Source organism: Euprymna scolopes, chromosome 19 (genome assembly GCF_053919585.1).
Source record: "Euprymna scolopes isolate OS-2025 chromosome 19, ASM5391958v1, whole genome shotgun sequence".
Lineage (NCBI taxonomy): Eukaryota > Metazoa > Mollusca > Cephalopoda > Sepiida > Sepiolidae > Euprymna > Euprymna scolopes.
In genome coordinates, this window is record NC_136500.1 from 49915908 (window position 1) to 49933394 (window position 17487).

The window sequence follows — 17487 nt, forward strand, 5'->3', positions numbered from 1 at the left end:
TTTAACCGTTTTCTCCATGGACAAAACTTCATATTACAGACAGATCATAAACCACTAATCATGATATTTGGATCGAAGAAAGGCATCCCTACGCATACTGCAAATCGACTACAGCGATGGGCTGTAACTCTCTTAAACTATCAGTTTAAGATGGAGCATGTGTCATCAAAAAAGTTAGGACACGCGGATGCACTGTCAAGGTTGATTCCAAAAAGAAATGAAAGTTTCGAAGAGACGGTAATTGCAGCTCTTAAAGATGAAAGCGAATGCTCAAATTCAATATGCAATATGATCCGTGAACTCCCGGTAACTCTAGAAGAGATTAAAAGAGAAGCTGCAAAAGACGTTTTTATAAAGCAAATGGAAAAAATCATTGGGTGGACGGTATTGTTAAGAAAAGAATTGGGAACATGGTCTATACTATTCAAGGTCCCAGTTTTGTCTGTAAAAGACATGTTAATCAAATCCGTTCCAGAATTTCGGAAAATACAGAGGAAATCCCAATGGAAACGTTGTGCGACACATTTGACATTCCGAAACCGGTGGGTATACATGGACCCATGAATGTATCTCCTGAACATACCGCACGGGCTGAACAGAATTCTTTACCAAAGGAAACTCTGACCAAAAGGAAGAGCACACGTAAAAGGAAAGTCGTCAGGCGTTTAAGTCCTGATCCTAAACGGAAGCGATATTAAAGCTAAAATCGGGAAGATTTCAGCTTCAGGGAGAGGTGTTATAAGGGACATAATTACGGATAGCACCGGATACGAAACGGTGTATAAAAGAGCGTCTTGCATTGTCTTGGAGTCAGTTCAGTGGTACGCACTAGCCCGACCGTCTCGCGTCTTACACTCTCCAAGTGTAGTCAGGATTAACCAAGCTCCCAGGACGAGCGTTCCGCTCACACACGTTAAGTTACCTTTTTCCTTTACCTTCATTTACGCGTATATCAACTTCAAGGCGAGCAGCCATTTTGTATTGTGTTTTATTTCGAAGTACGAATAAACCTTTTTGTTACGCATTCCACTCGGCGTATTTTGTCATGTTATTATATACCGTCAAAACGGGATATAACAATAAATAAATCATAAATGTATATTAGGAACTTACCAAATCTAGAAACATCGAACGGCTTGAGTTACTTTCCTTTCATCGTTATTAATACATATTAGGATTTTGGTAACTTATAAACTTTTAAAATTTCGAACATACAGAGTTATCTCCCTTTCTACTTCTAAAATATCCGATAATTGTAAATCTTAATAGGAAAGAACGAAATAAAAATAAAAAATAAAAAATAGATTGAAATTCTTAATTTTAGATGAAGAATGAGAATGAACTAAGTATAATGTTAAACTTTCTTTCCTTATTGAATAAGTTTCAAACAAAAATTTTTCTTAAATCACATAAATAAGTTAGCCAATATTTTTTGTAAATAAACAAAGCAAATTCCAGATACGAAACTAACATAGAATCGCAAAAATTTAACTTAGTTGACTAGTCTGGATTAAAAAATAATTTAAATTAAATAAAGAAATAAGGAAATTTAATTTAAGAAATCAATGAATAGTATTAATAAAACATATTAAATGGACATAGGTAATTAGTGGTAACGTTGTATGATATTTTGTTTTAATTTTTTTTTTATGGAGATACGAAAATAGGTAAATATATAAATCTTTAAAAAATACTTTGCAAGGATGCGATATAGGTAAAATACTTTCCCTTGTTTTCTTTTCCTTATAAGGGAAATATTTTCCATAATGTTTGATTGTTAAAGTGTTTTTTTATTCAATAAGTATTAAGAAAGGCTGTTCTTGTGAAAATTTTCAAACGACATGCTTGGATTTGTCTGAATTGTCTTGAAACAATTGTAACTAACGATGAAATACACTATTTGTTGCTATCAACCAATTCTTTGAAGTCTTGGCTTTTGTTAAAACAATATATATATATATATATATATATATATATATATATATATATATATATATATATATATTCAATTTTATTATTAGTTTGTTCCAGTTGGGGATGGAACATCCTACCAGTTTCCACACATTTATCCGCTATCTTATATATTCCAACTGAGATGTTTTTTAAGATTCTAACCGTCCCTTTAAATGCAATTGTCTGACTCTCTCTTGCACTTGGTTCATCGGGTATATTTGCCAGATAGCTTTTTAAATTCTTTTGCATGAGTCCAGTTGCTCCTATAATTACTTCCTAAAATTCCAGTTTCTTTCCATGTAGTAAATAAGATCTTGGTATCTTTTACCTCAAAGCATGGAATCATTTTTTTTTTTACCTCAATCCAGAATCATTGGCGGCACTAACTTCTACTATGGTTGCTTCTTTCTCCTTCTTGTCCCATATCATTATATCAGGTTTTATAGCTCCGTTTTCTAAGTAGGTAGCTGTAGGAATTGCACAGTCATAGTAATTACATGGTGTATGACTTATTTCTGACTATCACGTGCATGGCTAGTTGGTTAATGGCAGTGATTTTGTTTTTGTTTGTAAGCTCTGTTTTACAGATTTTCCTTACACAGCATATATAATCACTGTCAATTTTTTTTTCTCTCATCTTAATATGCTGAATTAAATCATTCTTTTCTATGCCAAAGTGTTTGTATTTTTCCTGCTCTCCTAGGTCCTTGATGTCAAAATCTTCATCAATCTGTATGTTTGCCATTTGGACATTCTTCCCAGCTTTGATGGAGCACTTGGCACATTTTTCCAAACCAAACTTCATTCCAACATCTCTGGAGAAGTTATGTACGACCTGCAAGAGTCGACTTAAGTCAGCATCTGAGCTGATGCATGAAGAGCAGGTGGTTGACTCTTTTGTTCAGGTCTTGCTTGCAGCCCTGGCTTAGATTGTAGGCACTATGGTTTTTATTTAATAGTTTGCTTAATATGTTACATCATAAGGGCTGTCCCCTTTTCATGTAAGTATAAAAATAGAGTGATTTAGTTAAAATGAAAATGAGATAGAATAGACGAAATTCGAACCTCATAATTTGGGTTTAGAAATAGATTACAAGAGAGAATTAGGAAATGGAATGTAAAAACAAACCATTGTTTAGCTTAGAGATAAAATAGTTTTAAGAAAAAGAATGTGCATTTGTCAATTCTGTTATGAAATTGAAGTGAAGAATGCAACTATAGGATAATTTAATAAGCATGTTTTTAACATATTGGAAATATAGGTTACTGGAAATATAGGTTAAAATTCCTTTTGTAAACAAAGGAAAAAGTTTTGGACACACATTTCCAGAACACATGAAAGAAGACACATGTTTTAACATGTGTATGACGTCATGGAAAATGGGAAGTTCTCGATATAGTTAGAAACTTGAGAGTTAAGCAGAGAGAGTCTGAGGACGAGAGACGACAGTCTGGAGTCCAGAGATGGACAGTCGAACGTCTGGAAGCGAGACGGTCACCTTTGAAACATAGAATGTAAAACTTTGAATTCTTGACTAAGAAAGCCACCGACCGGTCCATGGAAATAAACCCATCATGTGTTTTTATAAACGTCGTCTTTGTGTTGTAATTCTACCAAAAGGTAAAGTGAAATTGTCATTATATGTCTTATATATCCTGTGTTTTAAAATATCTTCACATACACAATGTCTCTACATCTCATATCTACAATGTGAACACTAAGACTGTCTCAACACTGTCTCCTCACTCTAAGAGCTTCTAATACACTTCTAAGTATGAACATTTTATATATATGAATCTCTTCATAACACGAACACAGAATGCAACATCTCTCTTAATAAGACTCTCTAAGACTCACTTTTAATAAGACTTCCTAACAATGAACAACAATAACACCAACAAAAAGAATAATCATAATAATAATAATGAACATATATAACAAATAGATCTATCGCCAGACAGAAGAGTAAAAGAGATAGGCTATCCTCTTGAAAGATTCCTCTTCTGAACAGTCTATCAAACAGACCGTAGCATTAGGGATTTTTACAGTTCCATTAGTGTGACTTAATGTTATTGTTGTTTGCCATATTTTTATATGTGCAACCATGGTCTCTTTGATTACTGGACGGATTTTACATAAATCTATGCACCACAGTTGCCATGTGTGAGGGCACTCTATCATATGCCTTTTGGTAACCAATCCACACCATACTTAGGTTTCTTTGTCTCTTCTTACAGTTCCCCAGAATGGTCTTATTGGTTAATAACTTGTCCTTGGTGTCTAAACACTTCCTCCTGTATCCTGATTCCAAATATACTCCAGAAGAGAGGTGTTGATAGATGCTGTTTGCAACTAGGCTAATGAAGAGAGCTTATAGGTAGTAGTGAGACAGCAGATGGGTCTGTACTTACTAGGGTGTTCTGTTTCACTAGTTTTCGGTATGAGGGTTGTATCAATTTTCAAAGTCATGCTGGTGTGGCCTCCTCACCTCTTAATATTTGAAGCAACGGCTATAATGACTATTCAGTGCTGTTAGTTGCTTAAGCCAGAAACTGGGTAGGTTAAAAGCCATGCTGGTGTGGCCTCTTCACCCCTCAGTGGTTTTTTGAAGCAACTGCTATAACGACTATGCAGTGCTGTTAGTTGCTTTTTGTAGTTCTGGACCTCATTCAGCTTTTGGTTTATCATACCAGTTGTTATCTCTGGCCCTGACATTTCTGGATTATTTTTGTTAGTTCTTCAATATCTATAATCCATTGGGCCTATTCATTGTATGTATCTTCATTTTCGAACAGAGGCTCCAATTATCCTCCAGCTTCTGCTTTTTGGGTGTCTTTTCTGTTGTTATTGTGTCCTTTATTAGTAGTAGCCACAGTAGAATAATCGTGCATTTTGCTTAAACCGGTCATTTTCAGTTTTTGCCCTATTCTTGTTTTCTTTTTTCTTTATTCTTTAGTAAGTTCTGAGATCCTGCCATCAAGTTCCCTCACTACGTTCTTCAACTCGCATCCTTTGTGCCATATTTTACACTGAGCCTACAAATGACATTCTTCAGGCATCCTTGCACTGCAGAAGCAACAAGGAATCGTTTTATTTGAAACAATTATTTTCTGCAAAGGTTCAGTTGATTTTGAAGCTTCCATTTCAAGCATGGTGTTTGATTTTTTTTTTTTTTTTTTTTTTTTTTTGTTCTGGACTCCCATTGTTTTTGCTGTTGGAAATTAGGGACTTTTTTTTTTTAACAGTGTAGAGTCCTGGTAGCATAAGATATCTTGTTCAGCTCCATGAAGGATCTTATATGGTACAAGTCTGTGGAGAGCAACATTCACTCTTTTTATTGCTGCCCTTGTAGTTCTTGTACATTCTACTTTCGACAGATTAGGTCTTTCCTGAAACTCCATCCTCTGGACTTCCTCAATGGTTTTGCATAGCTCATTCTCCAATACTAACTACTCATTATCCAGTTCTGGTAATTTCTGATGTATTGGTGTGTGTACAGATATTGGCAGTAGTAGACTTGTTGAAAAGAAGACCTAAGATTCAATAAGGGCCTGTTATGGCTTTTTACCTGCTGAAGGTAAGAGATAAATAGGGGAGTCATTCAATAAAATCGATCCTGGTGTTAAATTAGATCCAAGTTGAAGTGTCATGGGTACAGACAGTCCTGCTGTATCAACAGATGATGGTGGGTGGTTCTGGTTTTGCTTTTGAGGTAGTGTGTATTGATCAATGATGGGAATTGTTATGCAGTTTTCAAACGGATTCTGTTTTTTTTGTTGTTTTTTTCTAATGAAAACTTTTATGTATTTTATGTATTCCATCTCATCCTCATTAAAAACCTTTAGACTGTTGTGTTGCTGAGATGTTATTTTGGGGAGTGAAACATTTCTTTAGCCTGGACAGAAGTAGAAGAATATTTCCCTCCAGGTCTCCGTCCTTTGCTTTTGTTAGGCATGTTTTGCTCGATATCCGTAGCCCATACCAATGTCCACTTCCTTCCCTCTCCCATCTAGACTTTTGTCTCCTTATAGTTTTCTACTCCTTATAGTTTTCTACGCCTTATAGTTTTCTACTCCTTATAGTTTTCTACTCCTTGATAAGAAGGTAGTCACTTTCTGTCCCCTTTAGAGCAACATTCTTAATAAAAGTGATCTCTTCTTCTGTCATATATACTCCCATCTGGGAAACCAGAGATCTTAGTCAGGCAACCAGTGTGTTCTTTTTCTCTTCAGGGAGATCAGTTTCTTTTATTTTTTCAGACAGAATTTGATTTGATGTTTTAATCGACTTTTCAAACTTTGAGCAGAAAACAGAAAAACCTTTGCTTTTCAACAACACAACATGGCTGGGCATTTAAGCCTCTTATTTTTTAAAATGTTTTGCTACTAAAAGTGATGGAGATAGGGGGTCAGGACCTCTGTTATTAAGGCCTGATGGATGATGCTGGTTTCTTCTGTCATGGCTGGAGTGTCCCTTCAAGAGACAGGAAGATTTACACCATTGTTTGCCTGGTGCATAAACGGATTGAGGAGCCCTTTCTATCTTAGGTGGCGACCTGCCAGTACTTGTTTTTATTTTTCTTCATATTTGTTATATGATTTCTTCATTGTCAATGGCTTTTTATTTTTTTATTAAAAGCTACCGTCCATTAATGGGGGGGGGGGGCTCCACAACCTGGGCGACGTGCTGGATGGCCTGAGGAGACAGCACACCATTTTTTTTTTTTCAATATTTGATCAGAGTTTACCTCTAATAAGAAATATCCTCATGTCAGGATTTCTCACAAACCCGTATATAGAGACCGAAGACACCTAAGGATGGTGTCTAGCAGGCTTTCTCTAGTTCTGTAAGAACCAGGATTAGAAGGTAAGATTGAGAAGACAGGGCCCCCGAGGAGGGGCACTCTAACCTGCAAAGAGTGCCTGGGCAGCGCCGTCAGCATTCCCGGTGAGGGCGCCTCAGACGATTAGCACTAATCTAAACCTTCTCAAAGAGAGAAAGGAAAGCTTGGAAAGGTGGACCTCCTATAATTGCACAGAACTAAAACAGGGACCAAGGTTATTAAAGGAATAGCCTAATCTGTGGATTTGGGGGGCCCAGGATAAAAATCCCTAGCCGCGTAGGATGGTGTCTAGTAGACATTCAATTTCTCTGTAGTATATATATAATTGAAGAGAGAAATTGAATGTCTACTAGACACCATCCTACGCGGCTAGGGATTTTTATTTTTTATTTTTTATTTACGGGTGTCGATTCCATGGTCGAGTGGGAGAACTGCCGACTGTCAACACAACGGTTCTAGGTTCAATCCTTGGCTTGGGAGATGCTTAGTCTAGCGGCACTGATAAGTTGTGATACAACGAAACAGGACTGTATGTCGATGACTACAAATATATTATATATATATATATATATATATATATATATATATATATATATATATATATATATATATGCGTGTGTCCAATAATATCATATATGTGTGTATGTTATGACACACATAATCATATATCAGACACACACACACTAAGATACGCACCCAAATTCACGTTTAATTTTTGTATCTAACAAATTGTTTTCAACACACTACTACTACTACTACTACTACCCCCTCCTCCCGTTAATATAAATTAAAGAGTTTTCCGTTGTATATCTGTATATATATTTAAAAAATGTAAGCATAAAATTATTCACGACGATTTTTTCCCCCACAGCTTACAAAGTTGATTTTTACACAGGTTAATCAGGATTTCTTTGTCATTACTAGTTTTGGCTTCACAACTCCGGTCAGGGAACCCGGTCTTAAACGCCACCGGAAGTAAAACTCGGTCACGTGTCAATCGATGACAAGGTTTCATTGTGAATAGTACTAACACAGTTTTGATTGCTGGCGGACTTTGTAAGAATCTTTAAATTTTTTTATAACATACTAAATGTGTAGTAACGTGTACGTTTTAACCAAAAAAAATAAAAATTCGTAAAAAAAAAAAAAAAAAAAAGAACCTACTTTTTGAAAAACAAATATCAGTAACTTGTAAAGGAAAAACTGGCACCGAGTTATAATTTTAATTTAAGTATAGTAACCGACTCTTAAAGTTGCCGGCTACTAAGAAAAGCCCGGCTTTTGTGATAGTTGAAATTTACAAATGAAAAGATATATTCTTAAATTTTATTGACAATAATTAAAGTATGCGATTTTATAACATTCTACAAGTTTTTTTTCTCCTTTAAATTTTTTTATGTTTAATACCTCATGGCAACTGTCATTCCAATAATTCGTTTATTTGGTTATTTTATTTCATTTTCATTTTTTCAACACAGATCGTCGTCAAAAGAGATAAAAAAAAATTTAAAAATGCCGGAGAAACGATCATTCCAACATCTCCCCAAATCTGTCATCCCCGTGAATTACGCGCTGCAGTTTCATCCTGATCTTCAAACGTTCATCTTCACTGGTCATGGCGAAATCGAAGTTACTGTAAGTAAGACTTCACTGTAAGATGTGCAGTGTGCAGTGTTTCAGTTTTGTCTGAATTATTGCATCACTTTTCTGTACTTTTGCAGTTTACGGACCGTGCTGAAATAATAACGTTATTATTAAGAAAGTTCTTAACGGGGAGAAGGAAGTCCTGTTAACTATTCTGTACTTTCCCCCTAGCAAAATAAACGAAAGATACCGTAAAAACTGAATGTAACTCTAAAATCCTATCTATATAGAAAAAAAAACAAAAAAAAAAAACGCGGTCCGTAAACTTCAGTTAGGGTAACCTTCATTTGGTTGCCCTGTGGATATCCGACTCTTTAAAATTCTGAAAAACAATAGTGACACCTGAATGAAACCAGTAAAAAAATCATAACGGGGGCGGAGGTACAGCTTATCAAGGCTCGAAAGCCACTCGAGGATAAGAGTTAATAAATGTAATGTGCCAGTACTTACTTCACTACCACAATACCACGTTACTAATGTGGTAGTGAAGTTACTGAAGTAATCTTTAATGACGTAAATTGGGTGGAATTTGATTATTTATGAGGACGACTTAACAGGAATTTGTTTACAGTAGATTTGAAGGCTACCATGTTGTATTCAGCCGGGAAGCATACCAGCGGAACAGTGTTCTAAAGGCGGGCAGTTTTGGGAAAGAAGCTTTGTTCATAGATAGAATCTGCGTCTACATTTAGGCACAGATAGTGAGGAAAATCATATATAGTGGTTTTAGCTAGTCGAGTGTTGTTTTTTGGGGGGAGGAGGGGAGTTTGGCAAGGGTGGGGCCATAGTTTGGACTTCAGACGAACACTTACCATGAAAATAGTGGTAGAACAGAGAGGCTGGCAACGTCTCTTCTGTGGGAGAGAGGTTGCAGGTAAGAAAAAAGGGCGCACGCACGCCACGCAGTACGTACCTATTACTAGATAGATTTTCTTAAATATGTCGTTTTAAACGAAAACAATATTATGTACTTAATTGGTCATTCCGAAAATAGTAATATATCCAAAAATTACGAAAGATTATCGAGTAGAAAGTTATTTATAATTAAAAGTAATTTTTATTGAAAATTGGGTAAAATTGCAGTTTTCTTTTATAAAGTAGACAGTGAAGAGTTCACACAGGGGACATAACTAGGAACGAATATTTTAGATTACTTGTTCATGACGGCAATATTTGTTATCTGTAGCAGCGATATGGGCTATTTTTTTACTAAAAACGCAATCGCAGTTCTACTCGATGAAATTTCGTGATTTTTGGATATATTACTATTTTCGACATGATAATTAAGTACGTACGTAATATTGTTTTTGCTTAAAATGACATATTTAAAAAATCGATTTGGTGCTAATGCAAAGAGTGATCCGATCCGCGCTATTTTTTAAACCGTATTTCCACGTTTTATGATGTTTTTTTTTTTTATTATTATTATTATTCAATTGTAAAGTTAAAGTACAGAATATGTACAAAACACCCTTCCCTCCCCATGTTAAGAATGGCTTTTTAAATAATAACGTTATTATTTCAGCACGGATCACTCTCTGCATGAGCACCATCAATTTGTCGACAAACACCTTTTTATTTATTAAATTTTAAGGTGAAAGTACAAAATAGTTAAAAAAAAAAAAAAAAAAAAAAAAAAAAAAAACACCCACCTTTCCGGCGTGTTAAGAATGAGTTTCTAAATAATGTTAGTCAGCATAAGTACCAAACAATATATAAATAAAATAGGTAGTTCAAAATAATTTGGACATTCTTTTAAAACAACTTATCAGACTATCTTGCACGTTTGTCGCCTATACTTAACTTTGATAATATTACACATCGATTATTTCTTTGTAATCGAATTATTGAGGTAAAAAAAAAATTCGTTTACCTATTCATTTGTAGCATATTTGCGTAAAAAATATCTAGAATCGATGCTTTGCAGTTTAGTGTTTTTTTGTTTTTTTTTTGTTTTGTTTTTTTTGTTTGTTTTTTTTTCGAACTGATTTTAAAGTTAAATTCAACTTGCTACGATGTCATTCGTTTATTAAATTATTAGGAGAAAGTACAGAATAGTTAACAAACCCTCCCCCCACTCCATCTCCATATTAAGAATGAGTTTCTATAGTATTATTTCATTACGTTTCATAAACTGCATAAGTACCCTATCTCTTTAGTATGCTTAATGTCATCTCCCTTCATTTTTTTCTTTCTCCCCCCCCCCCCGCAGCATTCAAATCGTAAATTGCTTCGGGCATTTCGGTACTGACTTTTTAATTTTCCTTTATTACTTGGAATTAACTCCATAAGAACTGAAATCCTCTGTGTGTCCATTATTTACAAGTACCTAAATTTTTTATCCATATGCTAGTTAACCCAAAAAAGGGAATTGAAATTTAACTTTTTTAAGACGAGGGGGGGGGGGAGTATTAAACAGCCCGACAGTAAATTTTCCAAGTTTGATTAAAGTTTTTTTTTTTTTTTGTTTTTGGGTTTTTTTTATTCAATTGTAAGGTTAAATAAAGTACAGAATAGATACAAAACACTCTCCCCATGTTAACAATGGCTTTTTAAATAATGTTATTTCAGCACGGATCAATAAGTGCACTAGTACCGAATGGTTATTGTAGTAAGAATATAAATATTATATGCAATCAGTTAATGTGAAGTACTGTGTTTAGATGGATCTTTTTTAAATATAAATAATATGAATACGTAGATCAAGATCCAATTGTTGTCAACGTCAACCATAAACTCTGAAATTATCACGAAATTAAATAATCTGATAATTATTTGAACAACTCGAAATTGTTATAACGGTTACCAAGGCAACCAAAATAAAAACAATTGTCGGCTGTTGACGACGTACTCCTTGAAAATGCTTATTATTGGAATTTGTTTTTTATCGACGAAGCAATAAATCTTCAGATTATAAAAAAGAATATTTTTTAAAGAAATTGCTTTTTAGCAAGGAGTTCAGTTTTAAGTTTAGCGCATTCGGAATGCGCTAAACTTAAAACCGAATTTTTCGATTAATGTTTAACCAAAATAATCCCTTTTATAGGGCTTTCTTCGGAATTTCGACGATGATGGAAATCATATCTTCGAATAGCTTTTGGCCTTACTAAATATTGATTCATTAATATTTTTTTTAATTAAGCAAACTGAATCAGCATTTAAACATTAAGCAGCAAGTTATTTACTGTATAATAAAGAGAAATGTGTATTTGTGTTTATCCATTCCGTCATACAAAAATTACGATACAAGATTGCCTTAGAATTAAGGGAAAGAAAATCAGCCCCCTCCCCACTGCCTTCACTTTGTTTCCATGAGTCGTTTTCTTTTTTTTTCTTTTATATCGATTTATACGTTTTCCCTTTTTTTTTTTCTCTTATTTTCAGCAAACATCTCTTTTAACGCTATTGTCATTTGCTTTAATGTCTGGCTGTCAATTAAAATTCCTCGCTTAAGCAGGCTGTCCGGCATTGCCCTATCGTAAAATACATTTAAATATATTTTGATTAATGTATATATCGTATTTATTATACTAGCAGGACCCATTAACCAGCGTTGCCCTGTGGAAGCATGCCTCCTCCTCGTAAAATATTAAACTACAGTTGTTGTTAGTGGTGGCCAATCCCCAACGTCCTAATGTTAAGAACAGGTTTTGGAATAGACGCCCCTAACCTCCTCATGTTAAGAACGTTGTATGGAATAGACACGACCAACCTTGCCATGGTAAGAACGACTTTTGGAATAGACAACCCATTTTATGAGGAGAGGGAGACTGTCCAAGTACTTGCCCCAAGTTCAACCTTGATATATGTTGTCAGCATACCCACCCGTAAAGACTATAAACCAAAAAAAAAAAAAAAAAAATTGGGGGTGGGTGGCAGTGTCGTGCCGAGAGAAGTAAACTTTTTTATCACGCGTGCATAGAACACTGAATTACATGTCATTATATTTCAATAACTACTTGTTTCTGCCAAAGATAAAATACATTGTCTTATTCAGCATAGTTTAAAACCTATAGAAGTCGTCAGAGTAAAGGAAATAGTGAACTTTGTAAAAAAAAAAAAAAAAAAAGTTAATGTCTGAGCAGTGTGGAAAAGGAGTTCTGAAAAGAGAACTAAACAAAAAACAACTATAGTAAAGAAAAAAAAGCCAATATATAACCAATAAGTATATCTGTAGGCAATGTAATAAAGGGGAAATTTGTATTTTAGCGGCATAAATTATTTGACAGAAAGGGAAGTAAAAAAAAAAAAAAAAAACAATTTATGATTTTTATCATCGGGGATCAGTTTTTAATTATAATGCTCTACTGAATTGAACACGTACTTTGAGACCATCACCACAATATTTTTGTTGCATGTGTAATGGCATGTGTAACTTAACTAAATGTTATGGTTAATTTTTGTCAGTCTGTAAAAATAAAGGAAAAGCGACCATAGTAAAGTATAAATGATTTAAAACAATGCATGGCAATTGATCGGCTCTATTGAATAAGGACTGCAGTGTTTGTTTTTTTTTTTGTTTTTTTTTTGTATGTTTGTGTACACTCCGGAATAATAGTTTCATGGTTGCAGCCAATGAGAATAGGCGGAATGTTATTGGGGAGAAATCATTATTTTCAAATAGTGAAGAGCAACAGTAGTTGTAGGTATCTAAGTGTTTAATCCAGTTAATAAGGGTGTCAGGTCGATATAGATATATATTTACCCAGTCCTTACTGGGAGAGTGGAAGGACTTTGAAAGTAGAGAGGAAAATACAAACTATTTTGTCTATCGGTCTTGGCAATTGTGATCTTGTCACTCATAGGAAGTAAGATAGGATTTTATTATAATGGATAAATGTCTGTAACGGCATTCAAAAGTTACATAAGATGGTGGGTAAAAGTTTAGACATAATAAATTACCAAAACTTTTTTTTACCCCTTCCCCCAACACATGCCTACAAACACCCATGCAACGCTGGGTATATATAGACAGAAGTTTGTGTCTACTATAACCTTTTTACGCAAATATTATACAAGTATAAATCATGTAGAATATCTGCATGAATATAATTACATGTATTCTATAATATAAATCTCACCTGTCGGTTTAAATGTATGTTTGTATGTCTGCCTAAAATTTTCAACAGAGGTGACCGATTTTCACAAAATCGGTATCATTTTGAAGATCGACCCTTCGGACAACAAATATCGAAAAATTGGCTAAAAACATTGGGCACTTTTCTACAGGGAGGGGTCGCTTTTTTCGCCAATATTTTCGAAAGTTAACCCCCTGTTCAATTGACCAGCCTTAATTTAAACATTTGTCACTTCCGGTTTGGCAATGGGCACAACAGCAAAGACGTCACATTTTTTTTTTTTTTTTCATTTCCTCCATTGCGGTACGGGTTCGAGCCTGCCTTCCTACTAGAATTTCTTTTTTTTTTTGCTTTGCTCAACACACAGCTCTAAAAACTCTGGCAACACTGGGCACCCAGGCTAGTCTGTGATATAAATCTCATCTGTCTGTTTACATGTATGCATGTTTGCCTAAAACTTTCGACAGAGGCAACGGATTTTCACAAGATCGGTATCATTTTGAAGCTCGACTCCTCGGACGACAAATATTAAAAAATTGGCTAAAAACATTAATTCCTTCACCCTCAACTGGGCACTTTTCTACAAGGAGGGGTCGCTTTTTGCTGATATTTTCGAAAGTCATCCCTTCTTTTCGATTGACTAGCCTTAATTTAAACCTTCGCCACTTCCAGTTTGGCAATGGACACAACAGCAAAGACGTCACTTTTTTTTCTTTTTTTCACATTCTTTTCCTCCTTCATGGTACAGGTTTGAGCCTGCCTGCCTACTACCACTTTTTTTTTTGTTGTTGTTGTTTTTGCTCAAATCACGAATGTTTAAAAGAATATGCAAATTAGCTAGATCTCAAACCACATATAACAAAGTTGTATTTTCTTTTTAAATAAATAGAAAAAGACACATTTATGGGAGTAAATGTATACGTAGTATGAAAATATGCCTAATATTCATGTAAAATATTTTCTTTTTTAGACTTTCCTGTTTGAGATGTTTTATTTTGCTTTTTTTTTCACTATTTAATTTTACTAATTAAGACATTATTTTATATAAATATTAGTGTGAACACTGAATTTTTTTTTTTAATTTTTAATGGAGAATTTGCATACATGAATCTGATAAATTGGTGCTCAGTCAAAATGTTTCTTAAAACTAATCCCATTATAAACGAAGTGTGATTATTTTCTAAATAGTTCAATTTATAGTGCAAGTATCACAGTAGTCATACACTCAAAAAAAAAGAAATGTTTATTATATTCTTAATGTTGGGATGATTTATTGGAATGGGAAAAATAAGAAGTTTTGGTGGTATCAGAATCTGAAAAAAAATTGTGCCTATTTTCTGATGCCTAAATAATTCTGTTGTTTTGTTTTTTGTTTATTTTGTTTAAAACAAAATCTTCCACTGCTGGTAGTATTGATAAAATAATAAATATTTATTGATCTAAAACTATCAGTCAATCTAAAATCTATAAATCATCCCCACCCAAGTGTATTTTTATGTTTCAGAAAACATCTTCACATTTAACATGTTTTTTTTGTTTGTTTTTTATAGTAATCAGGAATAAATAATAACTCTATTATTAAATATTTAGAGATTTATAAAAAAAAAATAAAAAAAATCGGAATTGCATCATAATTGGGAATTTAGTATGGAATCAGTAATTGTATCAAAATTGAAAAATATTGGAAAGTCCCATCACTAATTCTTGGCATCACTTATACTAAGGATGAAACCTTTGACCTTCAGACACTGAAGGTTGAATCCACAGTAAAATATAATAAAACTTGAGACTTCTACTTGATGATGCATGATAGAACAACAATGCTTTCATTTTTTTTTTTAATCCAGAAACAGAATTCCACATAAATTGATTGAGCCACAACTTCTCAGGTGTTTGAACGAAATCCGCTTTTATTAGAAAAGGCTAATTTTCCCTCTTATGAACATCCTCTAAAACTTGAAAATGTTCATTTTTTGCTGCAGAGGCTAACATATTAGTACCTATGCAGTTTATGGACTATGCTGAAATAATGTTATTTAGAAAGCCATTCTTAATATAGGATTATTATAATAATTAATATAGGATTATTATACACTTTTTTAATAAACAAGATACCATAAAAATTGAATTTAACTTAAAAATCCTATCTAACAAAAAAACAATAGCATGGTGTGTGAACTGCAAAAAAAATATTTCAAGCAAGGAAGTAGGGGATTTAAACAACTTTTGTTTTATTAAAGAATGACTTTCTGTTCCTTCCCACATCTGCACTAGGTGTTTTTCTCTTAATTTTTTACTTTCATAGTTAAAACTCATTGGAGTTATTTAAGAAAAAGTTTTTTTTTTTTGTTTTTTTTACTGCGCTCTTTCATCACATACATTTTTCAGGAAGTGAAAGTCATCTCGATTTCAACTTTTTTTTTTTTTTTTTTTTTTAACCCATGGCTACTCTCGTTCCTGAAAAACAATAGCAGTAGTTTGAGCAATAAAATAATTCAAATTATCAATCCTCATCTGAAAATTTTTTAAACATAAAAAAAAGTAGTTTTTATGTTTCAATGGTATTATTTCATGTTTGTGTCTAGTTTATGATAGCACACAATGCTGATTTGTTTAATGTTTGGGTTCACAAATCACCTTAAACACCAAAGTAGTGAGCATTTTGTGCTGCTGTACTTTGAACATGACAACCCAACTTTATGTAATAAATAAACTGTTTAAATAAAACTAGGTCACCTGTGACCATGTTGGATCAGTAGCTACTTAAAGTCACCTACTTATATACGTTTTTATGTGTTTTTATATACAGGATGCGTTCTTAAACTGATTAACCAATCATTATGAATTTTGGTATAAGATTGAATAATGTGAGTTTTATTTAGTTTAATGTAGTGGTTTTTCTTTTGGGGGGGGGTACAAAGAGGCAGAGTGGAGGATGGCATCTTTCATGGAAATTCCAATTTTTGTGAAATTTTTAACAATAAGTATGAGACTTATATATAATATTATATTAATAAGTTAATTATTAATATATAATATATTAATAAATATTCCCAAAATTTCAGTTTCTTTTTTTTTTTTCTTTTTTTACATGGGGATCACCACTTATCAAGGCCCGAAGGCCACTCAGGGATAAGGGTTATTGCGTGTACAGTAATCAATGAGATAATATTGTAGTAATCATTAGTATAGTATTGTAGTAATCATTAGTATTGGAGGTTTGATAGTGTCTTGCTTAAGGGGGGCAGTTTGTCAGGAGTTTGTTTATGTTGGACTTGAAGACATCCAAGTTGTAGTCAGGTGGGAAACAGGCAAGCGGCAGAGTTTCACTGGCGTGCAGTTCTAAGAAACTTTTGAGTATTATAAAGATTTTTTAGGAGCGTAATATGGGTACAACCTTCCATTTTGAAAAATCAGATATTTCAGATTTGCATTAAATTGGATTCATAATCATTAGATACTTATTAAGCAAAATTCCCTGAATTGAAATTTTTTAAGATTTCTCAAGTTTAAGCCTTTTCTTGAATCTAATCATGTAATTGATTTTTATAAATATTAAATGTATAATTTCTTAACTTTGACATCGATTGATAAAGGAGAAACAGCTGCTAGCCGCTGTTATTTTCAAACAAATATGCAAATTCACAGGAATCATCATCTGTTATGATTCATAAAAGATGAATGGCTTTTGGCAATTACCATTCATGCTTATGACCTCATCAATTTTCAAATAAAATATATAAGAAAGAAAAGAAATTAAACCTAAATTAAAATTTGAGTAAATTTATTGTTGACAGAATACTCCAAAAACATATTTCTGTGGAAATGTTTTTTGTTGGGGTTTTTTTTTTTTTTCAATTCTATTTCACTTTTTATTATATCAATCAATGAATCCATTCTGCTTTTAATTCCTCAGAAGAAATAGCAACTGCCAATCCATCAAAAGAAAATAAAATGTATTTGTGCAT

At 33.4% G+C, this 17487-nt stretch overlaps 1 protein-coding gene across 1 annotated transcript in view; it reads left to right on the forward strand.

The window, feature by feature from the left end:
• The first annotated feature begins 7576 nt into the window (after positions 1-7576).
• Positions 7577-17487, forward strand: part of LOC145303570 (puromycin-sensitive aminopeptidase-like) — an 82448-nt gene continuing 72537 nt past the window's right edge. Inside the window, exons 1-2 of the mRNA XM_080145083.1 lie at positions 7577-7853; positions 8276-8432. Of these exons, the coding sequence (XP_080001209.1) occupies positions 8310-8432 (123 nt within the window). The 5' untranslated portion in view covers positions 7577-7853; positions 8276-8309. The remainder of the gene's footprint in view (positions 7854-8275; positions 8433-17487) is intronic.